Source organism: Fusarium pseudograminearum, chromosome 1, assembly GCF_000303195.2.
Source record: "Fusarium pseudograminearum CS3096 chromosome 1, whole genome shotgun sequence".
Taxonomy (NCBI): domain Eukaryota; kingdom Fungi; phylum Ascomycota; class Sordariomycetes; order Hypocreales; family Nectriaceae; genus Fusarium; species Fusarium pseudograminearum.
The window spans coordinates 6,311,613-6,336,084 of NC_031951.1; the positions used below are offsets into that span (position 1 = coordinate 6,311,613).

The following is a 24,472-nucleotide window of genomic DNA, read 5'->3' on the forward strand; positions in this document are numbered from 1 at the left end:
ATGGCCGTACTAGACGACTGGCCTCCAGAGAATGTGAGTCTTTATAGGTACTGACAGCGATTTGCATGCACAAATACTCATTGCCTGGACAGATCATCTACACCAGCATAATGAGTGCAGTTCTCCTGATGGCGTGCCTCGAGTGGTTCTTATGGCTCGCAGCTTTTCTATACTGTCTTGTAAAGGTCTTTCAAAAGTCGGAACACTGGTCCATCAATGTCTTATGCATCATTGTCGGCACCGCCTTTGTTCTCCTGCGGTAAGCTATTCTTCTTTGTTCTAAGTGACACTAGCTAAACTAGATCGTAGAGTGATATTTCTTCCCATCATGGTGGTCACGTTGCCCCTTCCCGATGCTATTGCGAAACTGTGGCCAGCAGAAATGGTATCATTCCTGCAGTGGTTCGCCTTCTGGGCCTTTGCCATTCTGTTGACAGTGCCATGGCTGTTTTGCATCTATCAAGTAGTGACAAATCAGCTTGGGCGAACGAAACGGATGAAACAGGTCCTGGACGATGTCACTGCGCCCAAGGTCGTCATCGTCATGCCTTGCTATCGTGAGGAGCCCGAAGTCCTCATAAAAGCTATCAACTCGGTTGTCGACTGCGATTATCCACCATCATGCATTCATGTTTTCCTATCATTCGACGGAGAAGAAGAAGACGACCTATATCTCAACACGATCAGTCAATTGGGTGTGTTGTTGAAAACGGAGTCACATCCCAGAAGTATCGACGTCAAGTACCGATCCGCACGAGTGACCATCTCGCGTTTCCCACACGGAGGAAAGAGACACTGTCAAAAGGTGACCTTCAAGCTCATTGACCGGGTATACGAGGAATATCTCAAGAGAAACGACAATCTGTTCATCCTATTTATCGACTCTGACTGCATACTAGACAAAGTGTGTCTGCAAAACTTCGTCTATGACATGGAGCTCAGTCCCGGCAATACAGGAGAGATGCTGGCTATGACAGGCGTCATCACCTCGACGACAAAGAAACACAGTATCATCACTCTACTACAGGACATGGAGTACATACACGGACAGTTATTTGAGCGAACAGTTGAGTCTGGCTGTGGCTCCGTAACATGTCTGCCAGGGGCTTTGACCATGCTGCGCTTCTCGGCTTTCCGAAGAATGGCCAAATACTACTTCGTGGACAAGGCAGAGCAGTGTGAAGACCTCTTTGACTTTGCCAAGTGTCATCTTGGAGAAGACCGCTGGTTGACGCATCTATTCATGATTGGTGCCAAGAAACGGCACCAGATCCAGATGTGCACGTCGGCATTCTGCAAGACGGAGGCTGTACAGTCAACTCGGTCTCTGGTTAAGCAGCGGCGCCGATGGTTTCTCGGCTTCATAACGAACGAAGTTTGTATGCTAACTGATTGGCGCTTATGGAAACGATATCCTATACTTATCCTGGTTCGGTTCATGCAAAACACCATACGTACAACAGCCCTCCTATTTTTCGTCATGGTCTTGGCCATCATGACCACGGTCAAGAAAGTAGATGACCTTCCTGTGGGATTTATCGCTATATCTCTTGGGCTCAACTGGATGTTGATGCTCTATTTTGGGGCAAAGCTGCGGCGATTCAAGATCTGGCTGTACCCGCTCATGTTCATTCTCAACCCGTTTTACAACTGGTACTATATGGTGTACGGGATTTTCACGGCAGGGCAGCGAACATGGGGCGGACCGCGAGCCGATGCTGCGGCAGCAGACAGTCATACAACAGCAAGAGAAGCGGCAGAACAAGCCGAGGAACAAGGAGACGAACTGAACGTGGTCCCTGAGACTTTCAAAGCGGCACATGAAGCGCGCAGGGCTGCATCGAATCGCGAATCAACTACAACAAGCGAGCTTGGCCGCACTAAAAGCGTGATACGCCCGCCTGGCAAGATCGATGGAAAGTTCTCGGCACGTCAAAAGACTGCATCGGGAACGTACGCTCATCCAGACGAGATAGACATAAGCGCCAACGATGTTGAAAAGGGAAGGAGGGCAACTAGAGGTTTCTTCGCGGATCGAGATTCGTTGGATAGTATCCCGTCAGTTCAGAATATCGACCTGGGAGTAAGTACACCACGAAGAATGAAGCTTCTCATGAATGAGGAAGATCTTCGAAAGTATCAACTTGGGCAACAAATTCAGAACCGAAATTCTGGAATTGACGATGCAGAGGGCATCCACCGTCAGCCAATCCGAAATCCCCCAACATTCCCTCATGCACATTCAGCAAGCGCAAATGACATCCCTTTGCGTGATTTGGGAGCCAATGATACTGCCGCACAAGGCAGTCGCAGCGAGGATATCCAACGATTATCAGAAGGTAGAGGTATTGGCACAAGAGCAGACAATGGACGATCGAGAAACGCAGGGAGTTCGTCATTTACCAGTCGTATGGCTAAAAGGACACCAAAGACGAGTCGCTAAGGTGAGGCGAACTGCGTAGGGCTGCTTACTGCTGGTTGCGAAAGTAGGCAATGTTGATTATTCTTCAAAAATGGACAATGGGAGGAATGTGGTGTATCAAAAAGCTGAATATATAATAGCATAATAGGTATAAACTGACTGATTATGGTTGCTTAGTTTATATCGGCGACCTAGACTCGCGAGTTGTGCTTTTGATACTGTGTCTATAGCCCTTGAGAATGAAGCTATCTCGAACAACAAGCACGCAGCCCGTGCTTGTCGATCCCACATCATCAAGCCCACAGTGACAAAAATTCTACCCCGCAATTCTGGAGCCGCATGGGCCATGACAACACACAATGCTTGCCAGTTGGGAGATGAAGATGGACGAAGGTGATTGATGACCAGGGTCCAGTCCAGTTGTGTCACAGTCTCTTCCCAAGGGCTTTGGGGCTGTTATACATTGGTTCCATACCAAAACATACCTTGAAGGCAGGCATCATGCATAGTATGATGTCTTTGTTTTATGTAGACACTTTGGTACTATATGATACATAAATTATCCAGTTACTGAGTAGACCGGTGAGGAAACGTGGACTTTGTCGGTGAGCGTTTCAGTCACCTGGAAGAGACTTTCAGGGCAAGAATCCGGCGGAGTTTGAAAATGCATGATATTAGTTTTCGACAGCTTGGCACGGTTTGTTTGGCTGTGTCATGATCATGCAAATCCAAAAGGTTGGGCTGCTCTTAGTCATGCACGGAGGATTGGGCCCAGATCAGAAATGGTTTGGTCATGTTGAATTTTTTCAGTTTTTATGAATAGAAATGGAAAGAGAAATAATAATAAATGTAACGCAGTTGCAGCAGTATCGCCAAGTGAAATGTGATACAGATGTAGATGTAGATGTATGTATGCAACAGTAATGTCCCCTTGTGGCGTGGCAAGGTTCTTTATCACTACCTATATCAAAAGGCGCAACAAGTTGCCCCTCCATTCAGGCCTCTCTTTCTCAGCGGAATAGTGGGGGAGGGGCAATTCTTCTCTTATTTATTATTTATTGATTCTATGCAGTTTGATGCACCCAGTGTGTAACATGAGTTTGCCATGTAACTACCTCCTGCCCAGGTAGTAGGTATTTGCTATGCCTTATTTACCTTCACCTGACATGTTTAGAGGCAAAAAGTCAAGGGTATCAACGTTTCGAGGTTGGTTGGTGCCTTGCACCCAGTTGGTGGGGGAGAATCCCTGACATCCACTGTAAGGCAATTGATTGCGTACAGCAATACCAAGCCACTATGGAATAAGGTACCCATTAGTTGCCTAGTACATTGACTCGAAAAGGTACTTGTGCTTTGGTGACAGAATCGCACAGAAATCTATCGTCGTTTCTAGGGTCGACCAAAGCTCATCGTTGACTGTTCAACGTGACCACAACATCCCTGGTGCGCTGCTGTGTTGTACTTGCACTAGGAACTATCATGAATATATAAATCGCCATTTAAATATCCAAGTTTGTCTCTATTTATCTACCAAGTTCTCTGTTTAAAAAAAAGGAACATCACCTCGCATCTTCTAGAAGCAGCCTTGTGAAAACACACGAATCGAATCGCAAGCAAACAAGCAAAAGGTAGCATATACTTCACTTACATCATCGCTCCACGCTATCGTTTGGTGTGTAGCGCATAGACCCGCAGGTACCGAGGACTCGCGCGCCGTGAGATGTGAGGGAAAACCCACTGAAAACCGAAAAGAAAGGGTGCCATTTGAAAATTTCAGTTCTGTACTTTCAGTAGGAAAGCGGCATCCCCCATTCGCTGCCCCTCCACCATAAAAAAAAATTGACCCAGCGGACCAAGGACGGTCCATAAACAAACCAACCGCCGCCCAACCTTACCTATCACTCTTCCCCTCCATACACTATTCTCACGATCCTCTCCTCCATCTTCCGCTTTTCTTGCGATCGCTTTCATTTTCCTCTTCTGAGCTTTCCTGCGCATCGCTCAACTATATCCCCCCCTCTTCTCTTTTTACCTTAATATCGTGTCTCGGGGCAAACCCCACCAGCCGCAATCATGTCTGTCGTTGGTAAGTTGCCCTTTCTTCTTCCCAGCCAGTTGCATACGCCGTTACAAGAACTATAACCTAACTCTTGGCTCACAGGAATCGATTTCGGAACCCTCAAGACCGTCATTGCCATTGCCCGAAACCGCGGTGTCGACGTTGTGCGTATACCCTCGTTGTCTTTCACGCTATCTAATCTATCTCGACCGACCGCTTCGCTTTACCCCTCCATACCCAGTCGTCGCTCGCCCTCATATATCAGCATCGAGATAGATGGATAACATTAGTGATGCTCTTAGCTGACTCTGTTTGTCTTGATATAGGTCACCAATGAAGTCTCAAACCGAGCAACCCCGTATGTCATCTCCCTCTTACTCAACCTGCCGCTTGTCGCGCAAACCCAAGCAACCCCACCATGTTTGTTGAATATCTCATACTAACAAGTCCATAGTTCTCTGGTAGGATTCGGACCCAAGTCTCGCTACCTCGGTGAGGCCGCCAAGACCCAGGAGATCTCCAACCTTAAGAACACCGTCAGCTCCCTCAAGCGACTCGCTGGCCGATCATTCAACGACCCCGATATTCAGGTTGAGCAGCAATATGTTACCGCTCCTCTCGTCGATGTCAACGGCCAGGTCGGTGCCGAGGTCAACTACCTGGGCAAGAAGGAGCACTTCACAGCTACCCAGTTGGTTGGCATGTACCTGAGCAAGATCAAGCAGACCGCCGGTGCCGAGCTGAAGCTACCTGTTCAAGATGTCTGCATGAGTGTGCCTCCTTGGTTCACTGATGTCCAGCGCCGTGCTCTTATCGACGCTGCCGAGATTGCCGGCCTCCGCGTCCTCCGCCTCATCAATGACGGCACTGCTGCCGCTCTTGGCTGGGGTATCACAAAGCTCGACCTGCCCGCTCCCGAGGAGCCAGCTCGCCGAGTTTGCTTTATCGACATTGGACACAGCAGCTACACTGTTTCCATTGTTGAGTTCAAGAAGGGCGAGCTTGCCGTCAAGGCCACTACTTGGGACAAGGACTTTGGTGGCCGAGACTTCGACCGCGCTCTTGTCGAGCACCTTGCCAAGGAGTTCAAGGGCAAATACAAGGTCGACATCATGACCCACGGCCGTGCCCTCGCCCGTACCATCGCTGCCGCCGAGAAGACCAAGAAGATCCTGTCTGCCAACCAGCAGGCCCCCGTCAACATCGAGTCGCTCATGAACGATATCGATGCCTCCGCCATGATCACCCGCCAGGAGTTTGAGGCCATGATTGAGCCCCTCCTCCAGCGAACCCACCACCCCCTTGAGGAGGCTCTGGCTCAGGCCAAGCTCACCAAGGAGGATATTGATATTATCGAGGTTGTTGGTGGTGGTTCTCGTGTTCCTGCTCTCAAGGAGCGCATCCAGTCTTTCTTCGGCAAGACTCTTTCTTTCACTCTCAACGCCGACGAGGCTCTTGCCCGTGGTTCCGCCTTCAGCTGTGCCATTCTTTCTCCCGTCTTCCGTGTCCGAGACTTCGCTGTCCAGGACATCATCAGCTACCCCATTGAGTTTGGCTGGGAGAAGGCCCCCGATATTCCTGATGAGGACACCAGCTTGACTGTCTTCAACAAGGGCAACGTTATGCCATCAACCAAGATCCTCACTTTCTACCGAAAACAGCCCTTCGACCTCGAGGCTCGATATACCCAGCCCGAGCTTCTCCCTGGCAAGACTAACCCTTGGATCGGCCGCTTCTCTGTCAAGAACGTCAAGGCCGATGGCAAGGACGACTTCATGATCTGCAAGCTCAAGGCGCGTGTCAACATCCACGGTGTTCTCAACGTCGAGACCGGCTACTATGTTGAGGAGGAAGAGGTCGAGGAGGAGGTCAACGAGGACCCCGATGTGAGTTTGCCTGCGCCGCCTATGGCTGCTAGTTCCCCCCCTGACTCGGTTTCTACTTCATCGTCCGCAACCGTCGGAGACGACAGTTGTGCCTATCCCGTTAAGCGGCAACGTCTCAATAATGACGAAGATGACAAACTGTTCTGTTCTGCTGCTGTCGTCGATGAAGATTTAGAAACTTCAATTTACGAGAACCGATCGCTAACATATACTTCTCACAAGGCCATGGAAACCGATAAGGATGCCCCCAAGAAGACCCGCAAGGTCAAGAAGCAGGTCCGAAAGGGTGACCTGCCCATCTCCACTGGCAGTGCTTCATTGGACGACTCCACCAAGGCCAGCCTTCTCGAGAAGGAGTCTGCTATGGTGATGGAAGACAAGCTTGTCGCCGACACCGAGGAGAAGAAGAACGAGCTCGAGGCTTACATCTACGACCTCCGTGCCAAGCTTGACGAGCAGTACTCTGAGTTTGCTAGCGACGAGGAGAAGGAGACCATCAAGGCCAAGCTTGAGGCTACTGAGGTACGTTCATGATAACACCATAGCGAGACGTTTTATGCTTACTTTAATCGCAGGATTGGCTGTACGAGGATGGCGAGGACACCACTAAGGGTGTGTACGTTGCCAAGATCGACGAGATCCGTGCCATGGCTGGTCCAATTGTCCAGCGCCACTTTGAGAAAGTCGAGGCCGAGCGACAAGCCGCTCTGGAGAAAGCCGAGGCCGAACGGGCTGCGAAGAAGGCTGAGGAGGATGCTCGCAAGGCTCAGGACGCCGAGAAGGCCACCGCCGACCAGGAGATGAAAGATGCCGACGTTCAGGACGCTGAAGGCACAGCCGACCCCCAGTAAATTATGAAACAAAGGGAAGAAATGCATTATATGAGATGAATGACGTTTAAAAAAGATTACGCACGGATGTTGAAAAAGGAATTCCGCCAGGATCGGACGGGGAAGAGATAGAACATGCGATATTGTTGCAACGACTCTGTTTTGTTTGGGGAAGGAGCTCGGAATCATGACGGATATGTTACCCGAACGTTAGACCACTTTTTACACCTTTAGTAGTTAGGATCCATACACTCGAGTTTGGTTCAAGTTTTGATCGCTTGGTCTTTGCTATCTTGAAGTGACGTGGGTGAGGGACCCGTGATATTTAGCAATGCTTGCAATTCATACCAAACCATGATGGCTACGCGACAAGGTCTTGATATTAATAACGATACAATAGGAGATCCGTATGCATCAAGCGATTATGGTATATCATCCAAAACATTGAGGCAGCATTCATTGTCGCATCTAGATAGGTCCTTTAAAACAGGTGTGCCTAGTGAGAGCACAAGTAGTGATAAACATTAGCCAACATGTCACTTCAAAGGCCAACACTTTAAATAATTTCAACTTTGATTTGGATATCAAGCAACCTTCTATATGGTCACGCCGGCTAAGGAATTCTTCTTCCCCTTGACCTCGCGAGCCCCCCGCCTTTTTTGTTGCCCTGGAAATGCGAACCACACTACCATACACTATTACCTTCAAACAAGATGGATGCAATTTCTTTTCCGATCTCTTCGCCTCAAAATGCAATGTAGGACTCGTACTGTTCTCCCCGCGCAGGGAGCTGGCTCTCCCTGCCTCCACGTTGTTTGACTGTGTAGATATAGCTATGAGTACAGAGAGAGTCCGAGCTCCCGGCGCCGACAATGGCGAGAACCTTTACAAACCACCAGGCTCTTAACTGTTTTGGTAAGTCTGGTCGCTTATCAGATATCGAACAAGGGCTTGAGCTTGATGATTAGCTGCCACTCCTCGTTGGTGACTTCCTTTCGGTAGAACTCCTTGAGAGTATCGATGCTGGCTCTTGAGATCAAACTGTACAGAGTCTCCTCTTCTTCGAGGTGGCGACCGTACATGGGCTGGTTACCACCCATCTCGATCTTGATAGCGACTGAAGGCTCCTTGCGCTTGCACACAGGGATCTGCTTGTGTTCTCGCTCGATAGAAGTACTGCAAAAGTTAGTGAAGAGTCACGCGATATAAAAATGATCAAACTTACACTCTGCCCAGCTTAACAACTTCCTTGACACCAGTTGTGGGGTTGTTCCTGACGGCAGCGACAGGGCAGTTGATTCGGAGCTGACCCTCGGTAACATCCACACCAATGACGATGGGATCGTTCTTGTTGAAAACCTTGACAGGCTTGAGGACACAAGGGAAGACAGCAAGCATCTTAGATTCCTCCTTCTTCTTCTCGATCTGCGCGTCCATGTGTTTGGTGAAGGAATCAAACAGATGGTAAATAATATCGGCTGTGAAGATCTTGATACCCTGGTCCTCGGCGTACTGCTGAGCTTCCTTGTCGACCTTGACATCGAAACACAGCATGATGGCATAGTCTGGCGCCTTCTCCAACATGACACCACATTGCATGACATCACGCTTGTAGACGGGTCCAATACCAACGTTGGCAACGGGAATCTTGCAGTCCTTGAGGAAATCAAGCAGAGCCTCAAGTGAACCCAGAGTCGAGGCCTGGACACTGACACCACGACCGGACTTCTCGACACGGTTGAAGAGAACAGCAAGATCGGACTCGACCTCATCCTCGATGTCATCTTCATCGTCATCAGGGCCAACAACCATCAGGCGGGAACCAGCAATGGCACCCTCAAGGCCAGGGGCACTGATCTTGACACCTAGAGCGGCCTTGACCTCCTTGTTGTGGACGTATGCTGACTTGAGACGCAGCTCCTTCATGGGCGCTGGTGTGAGAAGTGCTCTGATATTTGTCTTAATGGCTCCTTCTGTACCACACAGAACAATGCGATCACCCTCTCGCAGAATACCGTTAGAGAGGACGACATCGATGGTCATACCGAAACCTTCAATGGCCTTGACTTCAAGGACGGTAGCTTGAACCTCAGAAAGGTACATGAGAGAACCGACCATACGCTCTTGGGTGAGCTCGCAAATGAGCTTCAACATGTCGGGAACACCCTCGCCAGTGTGGGCTGAAGTGGGCACAAGCGAGACGTACTTGGACATGGACTTGTTCTCGTAGAAAAGCTCAGAGTTGAAACCCTGCTCAGCGAAGGCAACCTTTGTCTTTTCAAGACGAGTCTCAAACTCGTTACGGACAGCCTTGCTCTGCAGGGCCAGACTGTCCTGGAAACCATTGTTGGCAACTTGCTTCCAGCCGTAAAGACGATCGATTTTGTTGAGGGCAACAATGAAAGGAGTCTTGCGATCTCTCAGCATGCGCATGGACTCGAGGGTCTGGGGCTCGAGACCGTGCATGATATCGACGACCAGAATGGCAATGTTACAAAGCGATGAACCGCGAGATCGGAGGTTAGAGAAAGACTCGTGACCAGGGGTATCGATGACAAGAAGACCGGGAACCTTGAGCTCAAACTTGCCGTCTTGGTTGACGACAGCTGTCTTCTGCTTAATGGCTTCAGAGGGGAAGTATGTAGCACCAATCTGCTGAGTAATACCACCAGCTTCGCCCTCCTGGACGTTGGTCTGTCGGATCTTGTCGAGGAGCTTGGTCTTTCCGGTATCGACGTGACCGAGAATACAGCAAATGGGCGATCGCAGGTTGTCCTTGGATCGGGCAGCCAGGGCGGCCTGGTGAGCCTTCTCGCGGCGCTCGGCAGCTTCTCGCTTTCGCTGTGCCTCTGCGGCCTTTGCGGCTGTGACAGCTTCGTCGTCAGAGGATTCCTCCTCGGACTCGTCTTCGGCAGAGTCTTGTGTCTTTCCGTTCTCCTTCTCCTTTCCGGCACCATCTTCATCAGAGTCGGCATCCCAGCTGTCCTTAACATCGCCATCAGATGCAGCTGCGGCTTCCCAGTCATCATCAATGTCACTCTCCTCAGCCTTCTTCTCAGCGGCAGCCTTGGCTTCGGCTTCGGCCTTCTCACGGGCAGCCTTCTCTTCGGCTTCTTTCAGGGCCTTTTCAGCTTCCTTTTGTGCTCGCTCGGCAGCTTCTGCAAGGGCCTTCTCCTCATCAATCTGTGGAAGGTTAGCATGTACCGTATACCGATATACTAGCAGCGTTTATCCATACCTTTTGTTGGCCACGACCCTTCTTTCTTCTTGTGTCTGCGGGCTTGCCCTTCTTCTCACCACCTTCAGCAGGGCCAACTTGGATACCAGCAGCCAACATCTGCTGAAGCTTCAGCTCATTTCGGGCCTTCTCCTCCTTTTGAGCCTTGGTCAGGTATTTGCCCTCCTTCTTGAGCTGCTCAATACGCTCCTTCTCCTTCTGCTTCTTCAAGGCCCTGGCCTCCTCGCGCTTCTTTTCTTCCTCGGCAGCAAGACGATCCTCCTCTTCGGCCTGCGCCTTGGCCTCAGCTGAAGCTTTCTCGGCTTCTTCTCGTTGACGCTTAAGGTCCTCTTGTTGCTTCTGAAGCTTGGCAAGATGGGCGGGAAGCTTCTTCTTCTTGCCTCCAGCAGCTTCGGGCTCAGGGGCAGCCTCAGCAGGGGCAGCCTCCTCCTTCTTCTCGGCGACGGCAGGCTTGGCGGGCTCGTCCTTGGGGGCAGCACCACCCTTCTTCTTGGCGGCGGCCTAGTAGATAGTTGTTAGCAATTTGTATATATATATATATATATATACAAATGATTTATGCTAGAGAGCATCCGTAGTAAGACATACCTGCTCCTTCTTTCGCTGCTTCTCACGCTCCTTTTTGAGCTTCTCCTTCTCGGCCTTGGTCAAGATTCGGCCACCTTCGGCATCATCGGCGGCGGCGGGCTCAGCCTTCTTAGCAGGCTGCTTGTTCTGCTTGCCGCCCTTACCCTTCTTTTCAGGCAGAGCGAACTCATCGTCGATGTTGGCCTCGACAGGGGCTTGGGCGGGAGGCTCTTCGACAGCAGGCTCCTCGGGGGTGGGCTCGGGTTCGACGATGCCCTTCTTCTTGCGCTTCTCTTTGTTCTTGCGCAGGGTGGCCATCAGACCACCAGCGCCGCCCTCATCGTCCTCGTCGTTGGCGTCACCATCGGCACCGTTGGCAGCGGCGGGCGGGGCAATAGTCTCGCCCAGCTCGGCTTCCCAGTCATCCTGCTGGTTCTTCTTGTTTCCCTTCTTCTTGGGCGGCATCTCGGCGTTTGGCTCGTGGGCTGGCTGAAAGTCGAGATACGGTCGTCGAAGCAGGCGAGGGAGCCAGATGTATTTCTGGAAATTTTGGGGTGGAGGCGAAGTACCGGAACCCAAAAAGTAAAATACAAAAAGTTGTCAAACGAACAAGGCAACCAAATGCTCGCTCTTGGTCACTCACACAAGCAGAAGAACGCCTGGGTGGTCGGATTGGAGGGTGGCAGTGGGAGCGAGTGGGTGCACTGGCTGCAACAGGTTTAAGGCGGGGCAGTTTAGCACTTGGAGTATCATACAATTCCAGGGCTTCTTGCGTGGCGAATCTAACTTTGTTGGGAGGGTTTTCATGTCCATGTGTTATGATGATGCAGAGAGGTACTATTTATCTCGTCGACATTCCTTTTAGCCCATCATTAAGTTCATCATTCAAATAAATCACAAAACGCAAACACTGTTAGCAACATTTTTAAGCCTCCTCGGCTTCTGATGTAGTGCGGGGCAATTGGGGGGGGACCAGGAATCATGATTATTTTGTGAATTTGCTATATTATGTAAGCCAATGATATGAGTCAAACCTATTACTGCTACCTAGCCTTAGGTAGTACCATGTCTAGGTAGGCAGATACCTACTGCAACGATACATTTCAAAGTCGTCAAGGGTTATACTTTGTTAATGTCTTGGCCCTCCAATCCCAAGTGACATGTTAAATTCTTGTTGTATTGCATCAGATCGGTGGAGCCAAAACATACTCCAGTATCTTGTAGCCCAGCTCAATATACTTCTCCTGTCCGTCAACGCCATTATCCCGAAATCCTTCTGTATGTATGCCGTCTTCGATTCCGTCCAAGTATTCGCAAAACAAATCGATACCATCGCCAATTGACACGAGACTTTTTAATGCGTTCAAATCGAAACAGCGTTTGAGCAGATCGCCATCAATATGCATCATGTCGGGATAAGATTGAGGTTCCAGTTCCAAATCCAGATCGAGTTCCATGTCGTCGTCGTCTATCATAGACTGGCTTCCGCGCGCAAAGGGGCACACATCTATGTTGTGGTATGCCAAATTCTGTATGAGTCGAAGGAAGCGCCAGAGGTCCATACCTATCAGGGAGAAATGTTGGAGAGATCCATCAAGCGAAACCCCAAGAACTTCGGCCTGGTCCGTCGTGCTGAACAAAGTATCGTACTGCCGCTGGCGGTCAACTGCCAACCAGAAGGGGCGTGTTTGCCCCTTGCGGAATCTCCTGATTGACGTGGGTAACACCCCCTCGAAAACAACTTCAAACTCTTTATTGCGCTGGCCCCAAGGGATCCAAACTCCAGCAAGGCCAGCTTGCGAAGTTGATATCACACTCACGGGCCACTTGCCCGGCTGTTCTTCAGAATCCCCCATTTCCATCACATGTCCTGTGTACCGTGTTATACGGTCGCTGTGTATAATGGACGCCTGGGTCTCTTCTGATCCCACTTCAAGGTCAATGACTTGTAAGGAGTGCTGCGCGGTCAATGCGCAGACTGTATGGCCTTCAACACGGAGAGATGTAGCTGGAGAATCCAACTTGATCTCCTTCATCGGTTTGAGTCTCTTTTCTGAGAGATCGAGAACTTCCCAGTGGAGAACCTTTCCAACACAAAACAGGAGGCCCACGGCATCTCCAACGACCGTGTAAATCGGTTCTGTAAAGCCTTTCTTCTTGTATCGTGTCCAGTATTGCAATTGTCTTGTCGGTCCATTAGGACCCTCGACTTTCTCTGCTTTGACCGAGACTATCATCAGCCGACCTTGTTGAGTGGTCACGATAATGAACGGAAATGTCTTTCCGTCTTTAACATAGAACCACTCGCATAAGCCAAATATTCTGTCTCCTGGGTGCCCAAGACCAGAGATGTAATCAGACGGTTGCCTGTCCTTGTTGGCCGCTGCTGAGATGTTTTCCCCCGTATCAGGGTCAATGAAAGATAGTGTTGGTCGATTGTCTTTCAAATGCGCGACCACCAAAGCCTTCCATTGTTTGGAGTAGATAAGACGCATTGGCGTCCCATCAAGTGGAATACTGCGAGGGACTGGGCCAACATGAGGCCATATATCCACGAGCAGAATTCGTGTCCCAGCTAGTAACATCAAAGACATGTGACGATTGTAGCCAGCAAGGCTGTCTTCGAGGCAAAAGGCCGAATGGATCGGCGGTGATGGCATGGATTGTTCATTAGAGTCAGTTGCCCAAATTCGGCTTTTGGTATGAAATTTGGTGGTCCTTGTCGAAAAGTCGGTCACTATCGATAGATTGTTGTCACAGCAAACCAAGGCAGCATGACTTCCATCAAACCGACCGGAGGTCGCAAATACGTTGGCAGGTGAAAGACCGAGCTGCTCGATTGCGAATGAACTGTGCTCTAGGCCGTCTTCAAGCTCGACAGTCACAACGTGGCCGGTCCTCGTGCCGAACACCAAGATAACCTTTTCGGCGGTATCAGATATTGCGTCAACACTTGTGTATGCTTCTATCTGGAAGAGAGGCTCTTGGTCGGCAGCGTCTTCTAAATTGTCAGTTTACCCGTCTTGTTGCGGCTGTGTAAACACCTGACTCACCAATATTTGGCTGGGGGGCCTTGCTGCTGATTTCGCGGCCCTCGAGCGAATATATCGTCATGCACGGCACGCTGTCTTTGACAGACCCTGCCACAATGTAGGTCTCCAGGGATTTCTTGAAGAGGCCCAAGCACGTTATCTCGCCCTTGGCATCAAACGAGGTCGAGTGTAACAGATTCATTTCATCAACTCGCAAGACATCTATTCGCGATCCATAGGCGCCATGTGAAGACAGAACAATAATATCGTCAAAGCACGATGCGTGGTCTGCTACCAGCGAGGTCTTCCCACAAGCTTCATCGTGGCTGTGTCGTGAACTGGAGTCATGTTAGTCATACGTGAAGACCAGAGTCCGGTTTCCCTACCTCTGAAAGGGCGCAATAAAGCTTGTGGATGTTTCAGTGACTTGCACAATTGTTCCTTGGTCGTTTTTGATCGCTGAGATTGTTCGTGATGAGGTATCGAATGGGCAGGCATCTGAGGACAAAGCGCTGGCATTGCTCAGATCGGCAGGGAAATGAAGCACGTCTGAAGAATGCGGCAACGATAGCACAGCATAGAACCCTTTTTCGCCTTGAATTTCGATAGGGAACATCCACGATTGGCGAACAGGTTGGTCATAATCGAATTCCAGTCCAATCCTTGCCTGGATTCCCCATCTTAGTTCTGTCAAACTTGACCGAGGTCCACGACCGGAAGTGCAAAAGATGCGATCTGGTTTTTGTTTCAGGTTTGTAGCATTTTTGCGCCTGGTTGATATTTCCTTGTGTGTGTTGCCTCTCGCCCAAGAGAGATGTGTATCTGTGGTGGCAAGGTCTACAACGGGTGACCAATTCGGTATAACACTGACTTGCTGAGGGTCGGCGCGGGCATCGATCTGTAACACATTAACGTCATTCAAGTTCAATTCATAAGCAGGGAGTCAAATACCTTCCAAATACCCCCTGGACCCGACTCGCCTCCAATCACGAGCACATCCGAAAAGACATCATAGGCGGCGGTGAACGCAGTCGTAATATTAGTGTTGATCGTTCCGACGTTGAGCACCGAAGGAACTAGAGCCGTTGCGTCAATCTCGATCTGGGTAATAACACCATCTTCACGAGCTAAGTAAATAGTGTCCATTTTGTCCTGCCATGGTTTAAGCCTGAACGGTCTCGCCCAGGCCGTCCAGAGGGGTTCAGAGGCTCCATGATGCAGGTCGGTTTGCCCAGGAGAATGAGTCTCAATAGTATCAAAAAGGGTTTGTCCGGTGAATGCATTCTTTACAATACCAATGCAATGTTCCGAGACCGCGAAGAAGGCAGTGTTGAGTTTGAGGGGGATGATCATGAGGGGCATCCTATGTTCTCTTGGGAGAAGAGTCCCCTTCTCTGACCGGAGAACAGTGCTAAGTTCATCACCGAGCTCCCAGTCGTAGACAACCATGCGGGAGACGTGAGCCTGCTTACGGACTTCGCGTTGAATGACGATGAGAAGGAGGATGATATGGTAGTCATCCTCGGGTCGTGGGTGTAAGAATTCCATCTTGTGTATAACTCCATGCGTTGTCCGGACTCTAATTGTCTTGACAGGTTTGAAAGAGCCATGATGGCGGAATTGTGAGTTCATAGTGGTCAATGACTCTAACTCGTAGATAATAAACGCCCCTTGGGCGGACCCGGCAGCCAGGTATCGAAACGAGGGGTCAATAGCAAGATGATAGCCTAAAAATTGTAGATTTCTAGGGCTCTCGTGCTTTGTTGTCACAAATTCAAGCGTTCCGTCCAAGCGTTGTCGGATGAACAGGAAAACAGCATCGCCGGTCTCGAGCATCAGCACCAGGAGTTGCGGCGGTAACGTATGGTGTCCGTCCGCTTCATACATTATAGAATCGTCTTGCATAGCAACGTCAGTGTCTTCAGTCTTAATCGAGCCGGGACGTGCCCCCTTTGTCCCGGCACCTGGGACTGCTCCGAGGACGGCGGCATTGCGAATTCGTGTACCAAAATCGGCTTTTCTTATAACCTCATGAACTTGCCCATCCTCACGGAGTTCACTTATTTGAACGAAGCGATCCTGTATCAATCAGTAACAACTCTCGTCGTAGGTTTAGACTGTAGCGAACGACTGTCCAGGTGATTTCAATGGTTTGGCAAGAACTCCCAGGTAGTATAAAAAACACCATGTCAACAGATACAAGACAAGCTTTGTTCTTTCAACGAATTGATTCTTCAATGCATGAACAACTTGACATGTTCGTGCCGGATACGTATCGAAAGAAAAAATAACTTACCCCAATAAACGCAAGATCATTGTTGGAGTGTGACCGCAACAACACTGGGAGAACCCAATGAACAACGGGACTCTCTATAATAGTCCTCGAAAGGATACCACAGGCAGGTTTTTCGGTATGCTGATCAGATGCGGTTTTGGGCACAGAAGAGGAGGCCTTCAAAGCATCTTGGAAGCTGACGGTCTGCGTCACCCACTCGCCATCTCTAAGAACACTGCTCTGGAAAGCCATGCTGAACTCTTCATGGCATCGAAAAACGGCCAAAGTAATGTTCAGAGCGACTCCCAGAATCAGGAGAAAGATGCTGAAATGCCAATGGTGAAGGCTTTGAACATGGGGAGTTGTTTTCGGGACGAACAAGTAACGGCTTACGTACGGGGCGTTGGTAACGTTTCCGTAAAATCAATATACCGAGATATTAGATAGAAAAGCCAAGAAAGAGTCGGTCTGGTGAACTTGGAAAAGTGCTGGGTGCTTCATCCATGCAGGTCCCCTCCTGTACAGCACTGGTGTGGTATGGTGCGTGTTTGGGGGTGGTCCGACGGGTGGTTGTCTGCGCCAGTCCAACGCCAACCAAGTTTGACGCCGCTAGAATCTCGCCCAGTAACGGTTTGTCGATCAGGTCGATGCGAGCCACTTGGGTAGCCTTGTAGTGGAGATTTGAAAGCTACGCTGGAAACTTCTTGGCCAAGCTCGAGAGGTCGGCTCGATTGATACACGGGCACAAGTAGCAATGGGCAGTCAGCGATAGAAAGGATTTGATTCCACTAGCTGCAATGTTGTGTAGAAGGATGGGTACTGGTGAACGAGCTGGCCTGGATAGAAATGCTTCGGTATCAGGCTTTGCTGTTTAAAATGGATTGTCTGAAGCTCAAGCACAAATCGTAGACAGCCAAGATTAGGTTGGTCGATTGAATGGGGTTCAGCACCGAGCTAATAAGTGGCCGATACCTGTGTTTGTGGTGCAGGTACTTTTTGTAATGCCAGGAGCTCTGTATCCCAAGGCAAGTGGTCGATTTTTGAAGTGAAGTGCAACAAGACTGTAGTATATGGAAGTAGGAGAGTCGGTTATTGATCAGGGCAAAGTGATATTAGACAAAAGCCCCGTTCGTATTGAGATTGGCATTTATGACCAGCAGGGGAGTTGAGGAACAACAAATCTGTCTCGGGGAGTAAAAATCAGAGTAAGCCACAGAGAGATGAGCCGGATGGTCCTGAGACTGGCCAAGGCTTGATCTGTGTTGGTTGAAAACAACTCGAGAGGCGTACGTGAGGCTCCGAAGCTGAAGAGAAGCCTGAGGGGAGTGGAGGTCCACTTCTTTTGTGCGTTTCCAGGTAGTAGGAGGCAGGTCCCAGCGGCCCAAAAGAGGTAGGTACCTAGTAGAGAGTACCTCTAACCTAGGCTAATGAGTTCGGGCCATGGAAGTCAGGTCAGGGCGGAAGCGGCCAGGTCAGGCCGGGCAGGTTCATGTGAATTGTGATCGATCCTCAAGCCCGGGCGGATAGATTTTAGCGCCCCGTCAGACCCTGGCCCACACTTTTAGGCGTACTGCAACTGAAGCTGTGTGATCAGTTCTCGGTCTGTCATCAAGCCAGGATAATGAATGGTCCTCCAATATGATGCGTTGCACTTGAGCTGAATTCTGGAATTGATCCCTGTCCTGTTCTGCAAGTTGCCTTTGTTGTCGTTACTCGACAACCCGGTTTCACCCTAGGTACATTGCCTGTACCAACGGGGTCTTCCACATAAACACACTGCTTAACCCTTGGGAGTAGGTAGTTTTGAAGTAATCCTCATGAACTAGACTCGCAGACTCATGCCCCACTGAGCTCTTTGTCCGAGCCCAAGTCAAGACAAACCCCACTGAGGCTTAACAGGGCTTCCAATCTCGACTACAGCTGGGTAAGACAGCAGATTTATCACAGGTTGGCGTAAACGCTCAACCCCGGATCCCTACACTGCATCACACTTCATTAGCAATTATAGCACGATACGATAATGGCTCAAGCAGGACATGAACGAACTATACTGTATGGGGTGAGTAGAGAGACCTGGTGTGATTCAACAATCTCCGTTATTCAGGTCTCCTGTACCTACATCACATAATACGAATACAATCATTTTATATACGCACTATAAATTACAGTGTCTGCTAGACTAGTCTAGTTTCTACCAGCTATCAAGCCAGCGATCGTTAGGTGACGTCCAAGAACCAGGGCATCGGTAGAGCGGAGCGACTCTTGAGTTTTACTACTCTTTATGCGGTCGAATTAGGTGTTGATCGACGCTGATGAGGCCAAACACGGCATTACTACAGAGTATTATGAGCTGTGACTGAATCTGTTATGCCGAACAAGCCAGCAAATAGACGTCCATTTATACAATGTAAGACAAGATAAACTTAGGATAGCAATCCGCTAAACTTTTAGCTCGGATGTATGTCAGGCCCCACGTTCAACCAACGCTGGGTTAAAAGTACGCCGTGTTCTTGTTTGGTATACTTGGCAGATAAGATGTTATATGTAAACCATACGATATCACTTATGTAATTTCTAGTCATTCAGCCCTTGAACAGAATCAATGCAATGGAGGGCTGAGGACACATCACTGCATTCGACCAGTCTAGTCCGGGTGTCAGTCGAGGGCTGTTTCACCCTACTGCCTTACTGAGGGAGTTGTTTGCTTACCAACCGTGGTGTAACACGAGCTATCATTTATGCCAAGCCTTATCGGGGGTTTTTGTCGTCGTAGGGCTAACTAACATAGGACGATCATTGTTAAAGGCTACCTGTAACACAAAAGGGATTTCTCCGTTCAACGTGCCACCGGCAGACAACACGGCAGGGAAATTGCAGCTAGAATTGCACGGGTAGCAATGCAAAGAATTCCAGCTGTCGACACGATGCCCTTGCAAAGATCGAGACGCTTGCTTTGACAATAATGCGATACATCTGTATTCTACGTTGGATAGATCCTTACAACTAATTGTCTTGAACAAACTCGAGTCATATAACACATGCATAAAGGTTGATGATCACAAGATTACAAACGAACGGAAGGATTGGTTAATGCACATATGCAGAGCTGAAGTTGAGAGATAGCCGCATGTCTTGAAAAATATGCATGTTCCAACCTGTTCACCACAGTAGTGTGAAATTCTTTCTTTTTCTTTTTTTGTCGTGTTCTTGATCCAATCAGTGACGGAGGTGATGTCTAATAACCAGCCATCATGGAATAAGGCGGCAATATATGCCAAGTCAGTCACCCTAGAGTTGCAGTTGTGTTGGTTTTGTGTTTGCATTTGCATTTACCTTGGTACACCAATGCGACGGCAAACAGTCCATCCCGAATGAAAAGTTTTATATAATAGCAAACTACCTACTAATAAACGTACTTGGAGAATAGGAATATGTACAAATAGACTATCGTCAGGAATGGTCGGACGTGGGGGATTATCGGGCCCGTCCCGTCCGGGCGGTCAAAGTGGGTACGTGCCCCCTACAGACACCTAGCAGGAGTTTGAATCAACCTAACCTCCCATCGACCAAACAGGGAGCAGACAAGCTACATCAATTCTCCTGCCTAAGACTTCTCATTCATCAAGTGACTCGAAAAAAACGAAAACCCCTTGTTGCTACGCAGTCATCACAAGAAAAGAAAAGAAAGGGTTCCAAGATTGTCCAATAACATATCTGTCATCCACCAAGGGAACAGCCACGGCTTGTTCTGTCTCTCAGCTGTCTCTTGCTTGGCCTTGGTTATGGTGTGAATCTCTATCTGATATCCATCCCTTCCCATCCATCCATCATTTGCCTCGCACCCCTATTCTGCCTTGTTTGACACTCTTGTCTCCGGGCTTGTGCTGGTCCCCGCCATGGATAGTTCTCAAGAATTCGATCGCCAAACGCCTTTGTATGCTAGCCAGACTAGTAGCAGCACCAACGTCAATACTAGCGATGATGTTTCTCAGGAACCCGATATCATGTCCAACCCTAAGGCTTCTGAAATCGTCGAAGCATGCAAATGGAAAGACATTAGCCGCCTCAGATCTCTAGCTGAAGGACACGGTGGATTCTTGTCCGACACCCTGCGGAGGCGAGCATGTACGTGCCCATCCCTCTCAACACAAATCTATCCCGACTAACAACGTCTTGCAGGGCCCATATTGCTAGGCCTCGATGCTCCATCAGATGATCAAGAGGATCCGTCATCACCGCATGATGTTTCGGGGGACTGGAAGGGATTACCCCGCCACCGGGATGAAGACCAGGTTCAGCTTGACGTCAACCGTTCCTTCGTCTACTACCCTAACAGTATGACCTTCCTTTTTCCAATTTCCGCCGTATGTTCACAAAGCTAATGCAGAGATAGATCAGTCTGATGCGGAGCTAAGTCTCCGCAAATCAGAGCTTTCATCTCTCATCACTGAGGTTCTCCGTCGCCATCCTTACCTGTGTTACTTCCAGGGTTACCATGACATTTCCCAGGTCTTACTGCTAGTGCTGGCCCCAGCATGGAGAGCTCGCGTGCTTACGCGACTGTCAGTACTGAGAATAAGGGATTTCATGTTGCCTAGTTTTGGGCCAACGACCGCTCAGCTCCGTCTTCTCCCTGATATCATCAATGCTGCTGATCCGAAACTTCGGCGGCACCTCGCTGGTGTTGAGCCCTTCTACGCGTTGGCCGGCACCCTGACGATGTATGCTCACAACATCGAAGCCTATCAAGACATTGCCCGCCTGTTTGATGTCTTCCTCGCCCGGGAGCCCGTATTTTCTGTCTACGTATTTGCACAGATCATCCTCGACCGTCGAAATGAGATATTCGAGATTGACGAGCCCGACATGCTACACGTTATTCTTGGCAAAGTACCTACGAGGATGGACTTAGATGATCTGATCATCAAGTCCGCTGCTCTTTTTGAGGCCCATCCCCCAGACACTTTGAGTTATTGGCGTCAAATATCAAAATACAGTGCACTCAAGACGGCCCGTGATATTGAAGCATGTGCAAAACAAAGCCTGGATGAGGGCTCTGTACTTTTTGACAAACAGGTTGATGAAGTCCACTGGCAGGAGATTCGTGACCGCGTAAAGCTGGCTCTTTGGCGTTACCGTCGACCAGCAAGAACGGTCGGGATGGCCCTCGCTGTTGGAGCTTTGGCCTTCTACCTACGACGCAACCCAAGCCTGGTCAGCCGCATCGCGTCCCTTTTCGCACGATAAATACAGGGTCCGCGTTTGCAGGGAATTGTTTCTGACAGAATAATCAAGACAAGCATATGTAGTATAGCGATTGGCAACTGGAGTAATTTCTTGGTACCTAGACGACATAGATTGCGTCTGTCTTTGTTAAATGGGGGAAAAGGGAGTAAGCTCTATTTAACTATCAAGACCGATATATCCTTAACCTAAACGCCGTGCCAAAACATGTGCAATCGTAACACCCAAGCTTAGAACTCGAGTATGCAGTACTCTCTCATCATTAAACCTCGAACCTGCCAATCTTTTCATACCAAACAGGCTTTCTACGATGATTCCTGGTGCTGAATCTTCAATTCTTCAAAGTGTTCCTGCTGCTCATCAGCCAGCTTGCCGTTCGCGTCGCTGATGATAGTAAGGATAAGTGAGTAGTTATTGTATAGAAAGCGCCCGCTCTTGCGCTTATCACCAAACAGTTCAGCATGACGAGTAAGAAAGGTCTCGACGTCAGAGCGTAATCGGCGCACACTAGACACGACAGGCTCATCATCGCCAGCATCAGTGCTAAGGGCCAGAAACCCGTGCAATAGCTGCCCAAACCGCTGAGTCACAACGTGAGGTGCCGCAGACAGCTTTGCAGCTTCCGCTCGGCTTGGCTTGGATGGTATAGCATTGATCAATTGTCGGACCGACTCGCAATGGCGGTCCATAATAACCTGGAGACGTGGCCAGAGGAGCATAGTCGTAGCATTGATGTAACCATCCACGGCTGGGACTTTGCGGCGCTGAAGCTCAAAGGCGAAATGCTGGTTCAATCGAATGCAGAGAAGTAGACCCAGTGCATCGTATGTATCTCCCACGAGCGTCTTGGACAGTGTCCGGCCAAGCTCAAAGGTAGGCTCAAAGATATAGTTGAAGTTCTTCGAGATCTGTTTAAAAGACAGGGCAGGCGAGAAAAAGGTGGCCATGAAAGTGTATTCAGCCGTTGCGTTGTCGATGAGCGCGAGATTAAAATTACGGAAGGGAACTTCCAGATAGTGGGTTGTTTGGTCCTCTTCGGCCAGGTAGGATGAGAGGGCGGCCTGGTTATTAGTTTTCAGAAGATCAATACGCCTTCCAAGGTTAAAGGCATCATGAGGAGGTCCTGGTGCTCGGTTACTTGAAAGAACAGTGGCTTTGCGAGTTGTATCCTCATGACCGAGAGCATCATTCTTGTCAAGTATATGCAATTTGATCCTGGCCAGAGCCCTCTCATAGCGGGAGAATTGGTTCAAGTAGTACCATCGCATAGTATTCATATAAGCCAAGGCGATTTCATTAGCGAGAGTTGCATGGTGTTTGTGTAAGAAAATAAACAGTTCCTTGAAGCGAAGGAAATTCTGTTGTTGAATAATTTGCGCGTTGATATGTGGCGATCGCAGCGCTTTGATTTGCGCCACGATGAAGTCGCGGATGCGTTCGATCGCCTGGTCAAGTTAGATGGATGTTTTCGAAAGTCGCATTGCCTCATACCTTGAGAGTAAGCTTCTCCAAAATTGGTTCGAGATCTTTTGCTGCATTACTCATTTCAGTTTCAGACTTCTTTTTGAACATGTTCGACCTGCGATCAAGTTCGGCAAGCATCTTGGCCCATGATTCGTCGATGTGACCCTCAGAGATCTTGGAAATGACTTCAGGAGGCAAGCTCAGTTCCTCTACCAACGGCCCCAATGCCTTTTCCACTTGCTTTCGGTTTTCCAATCGCTTGTTCAGTGCTGCCGATCGGGTTTGTAGAGACTCGATGTCTGCGGAGACCATGGCGAGATCATTGCGAAAGTTGGCAAGGTTGAGCTCAACCGATTCGAGAACGTCGTCGCATGCTTCTATCGATCGGTGAAGGTCTTCGAGGTTGGCTCTATCTTTTTCGCCTTCTATGAGTTAGTCAGATATTCCACTTCCCCTATGTCGCAGCACGTACTCTCTTCTGTCGTTTTTGGCTTGCGATTGTAGGGTGTAGTTGTATCAGGGGGTTGAGATGCAGCCAGCTCCTTCAATGACAAGCCTCCAAAATTGGCCTCCAAGCTCAGATCATCCTTATTTATGGTGGCATTTTTCTCGGTCTGGGCATGATTGCTGGAAAACCCTGCCAACAGCGTTTCCAGTACCTCGAGAGAGTCAGGTCCCGTTTCAATAGTTGAGGCCTGCCTCAAGCCAGACCCATTCGGCCTTCGCGTTGAAGATAGGAATGATGAAGAGGATTCGTTGGAGACCAATGATAGCGAGGATCCACGGGGAGATAATCCTGGACGCTGAGACGTGATATATGGACTCAAAGTACTCGAGGTTCTCTTAGGATACGGCCTGCCGCCGGGTTGAGGTGTTGAGGGTCCGGGGCTGGTGGCAGGGCCTCCGGCCAGTCGATCGAGCCACATGTCGTTGGAAGAACGAAGGCGCGGTAATTCGATAAAGGGTGGTTAATTAGCGTATGCGGGATTCGAGTCCGATATCATGGCGTTATTCGCTGTTGTCGAACGTATTGGCGATAAATCAATATTGAGTCAATGCAAGAGGAGGGTCAGCTTGGCCAGCTTGCAACGCGAGGCTGTGAATAGTCATTGACTTGAAGGTGTCAGGTATAAAGTGATTGGTCGCGTCAAGCTAGCGCATGCACTAGCCCAGCCTCGTGTGGCTAAACTGAATTTGATTCTATATTTGGAAATTGGTGGGGTGTCGGAAAACCGACACCCGAGGTACGAGGTACGGAGTACCAACAACAAGAGTTCAGGTCAGTCGGCGCGGAGAATGTGATGGGTAAAACCTGCAGCTTGTATGGTTTGCGGGGTCTTCAAACCTGTAAGTAGCGACCTCTCATGCGAAACAGTACTACCTACTATAGTAGGTAGTAGGTATATAGTAGTCATAGCATGACGGTGTACGACGGTAGCAGAAATTGAGGTCGAG

At 49.4% G+C, this 24,472-nt stretch overlaps 6 protein-coding genes across 6 annotated transcripts, besides 1 other annotated feature; 3 read left to right on the top strand and 3 right to left on the bottom strand.

Moving 5' to 3' along the window:
- On the top strand, positions 1 to 2,443 carry FPSE_09171 (uncharacterized protein; the record flags this gene model as incomplete). Its single annotated transcript, XM_009262288.1, has 3 exons — positions 1 to 33; positions 93 to 259; positions 310 to 2,443. The coding sequence occupies 3 exons, from the start codon at positions 1 to 3 to the stop codon at positions 2,441 to 2,443; spliced, it is 2,334 nt and encodes a 777-aa protein (XP_009260563.1).
- Positions 2,444 to 4,495: 2,052 nt separating this feature from the next.
- FPSE_09172 (uncharacterized protein) lies at positions 4,496 to 7,218 on the top strand (the record flags this gene model as incomplete). The annotated part of the gene is made up of 5 exons (XM_009262289.1): positions 4,496 to 4,508; positions 4,584 to 4,645; positions 4,808 to 4,839; positions 4,936 to 6,889; positions 6,943 to 7,218. 5 exons carry the CDS (start codon positions 4,496 to 4,498, stop codon positions 7,216 to 7,218), a joined length of 2,337 nt encoding a protein of 778 aa, XP_009260564.1.
- Positions 7,219 to 8,129: 911 nt separating this feature from the next.
- FPSE_09173 (uncharacterized protein) lies at positions 8,130 to 11,467 on the bottom strand (the record flags this gene model as incomplete). Its single annotated transcript, XM_009262290.1, has 4 exons — positions 8,130 to 8,373; positions 8,423 to 10,380; positions 10,436 to 10,936; positions 11,024 to 11,467. 4 exons carry the CDS (start codon positions 11,465 to 11,467, stop codon positions 8,130 to 8,132), a joined length of 3,147 nt encoding a protein of 1,048 aa, XP_009260565.1.
- Positions 10,962 to 10,983: a microsatellite.
- Positions 11,468 to 12,186: 719 nt separating the features above from the next.
- Positions 12,187 to 16,561, bottom strand: FPSE_09174 (uncharacterized protein; the record flags this gene model as incomplete). Its single annotated transcript, XM_009262291.1, has 5 exons — positions 12,187 to 14,000; positions 14,056 to 14,372; positions 14,421 to 14,932; positions 14,986 to 16,113; positions 16,331 to 16,561. 5 exons carry the CDS (start codon positions 16,559 to 16,561, stop codon positions 12,187 to 12,189), a joined length of 4,002 nt encoding a protein of 1,333 aa, XP_009260566.1.
- A 3,644-nt stretch (positions 16,562 to 20,205) lies between these two features.
- FPSE_09175 (uncharacterized protein) lies at positions 20,206 to 21,556 on the top strand (the record flags this gene model as incomplete). Its single annotated transcript, XM_009262292.1, has 3 exons — positions 20,206 to 20,434; positions 20,489 to 20,644; positions 20,703 to 21,556. 3 exons carry the CDS (start codon positions 20,206 to 20,208, stop codon positions 21,554 to 21,556), a joined length of 1,239 nt encoding a protein of 412 aa, XP_009260567.1.
- A 302-nt stretch (positions 21,557 to 21,858) lies between these two features.
- Positions 21,859 to 23,943, bottom strand: FPSE_09176 (uncharacterized protein; the record flags this gene model as incomplete). Its single annotated transcript, XM_009262293.1, has 3 exons — positions 21,859 to 22,998; positions 23,045 to 23,439; positions 23,490 to 23,943. 3 exons carry the CDS (start codon positions 23,941 to 23,943, stop codon positions 21,859 to 21,861), a joined length of 1,989 nt encoding a protein of 662 aa, XP_009260568.1.
- Between the last annotated feature and the right edge of the window lie 529 nt (positions 23,944 to 24,472).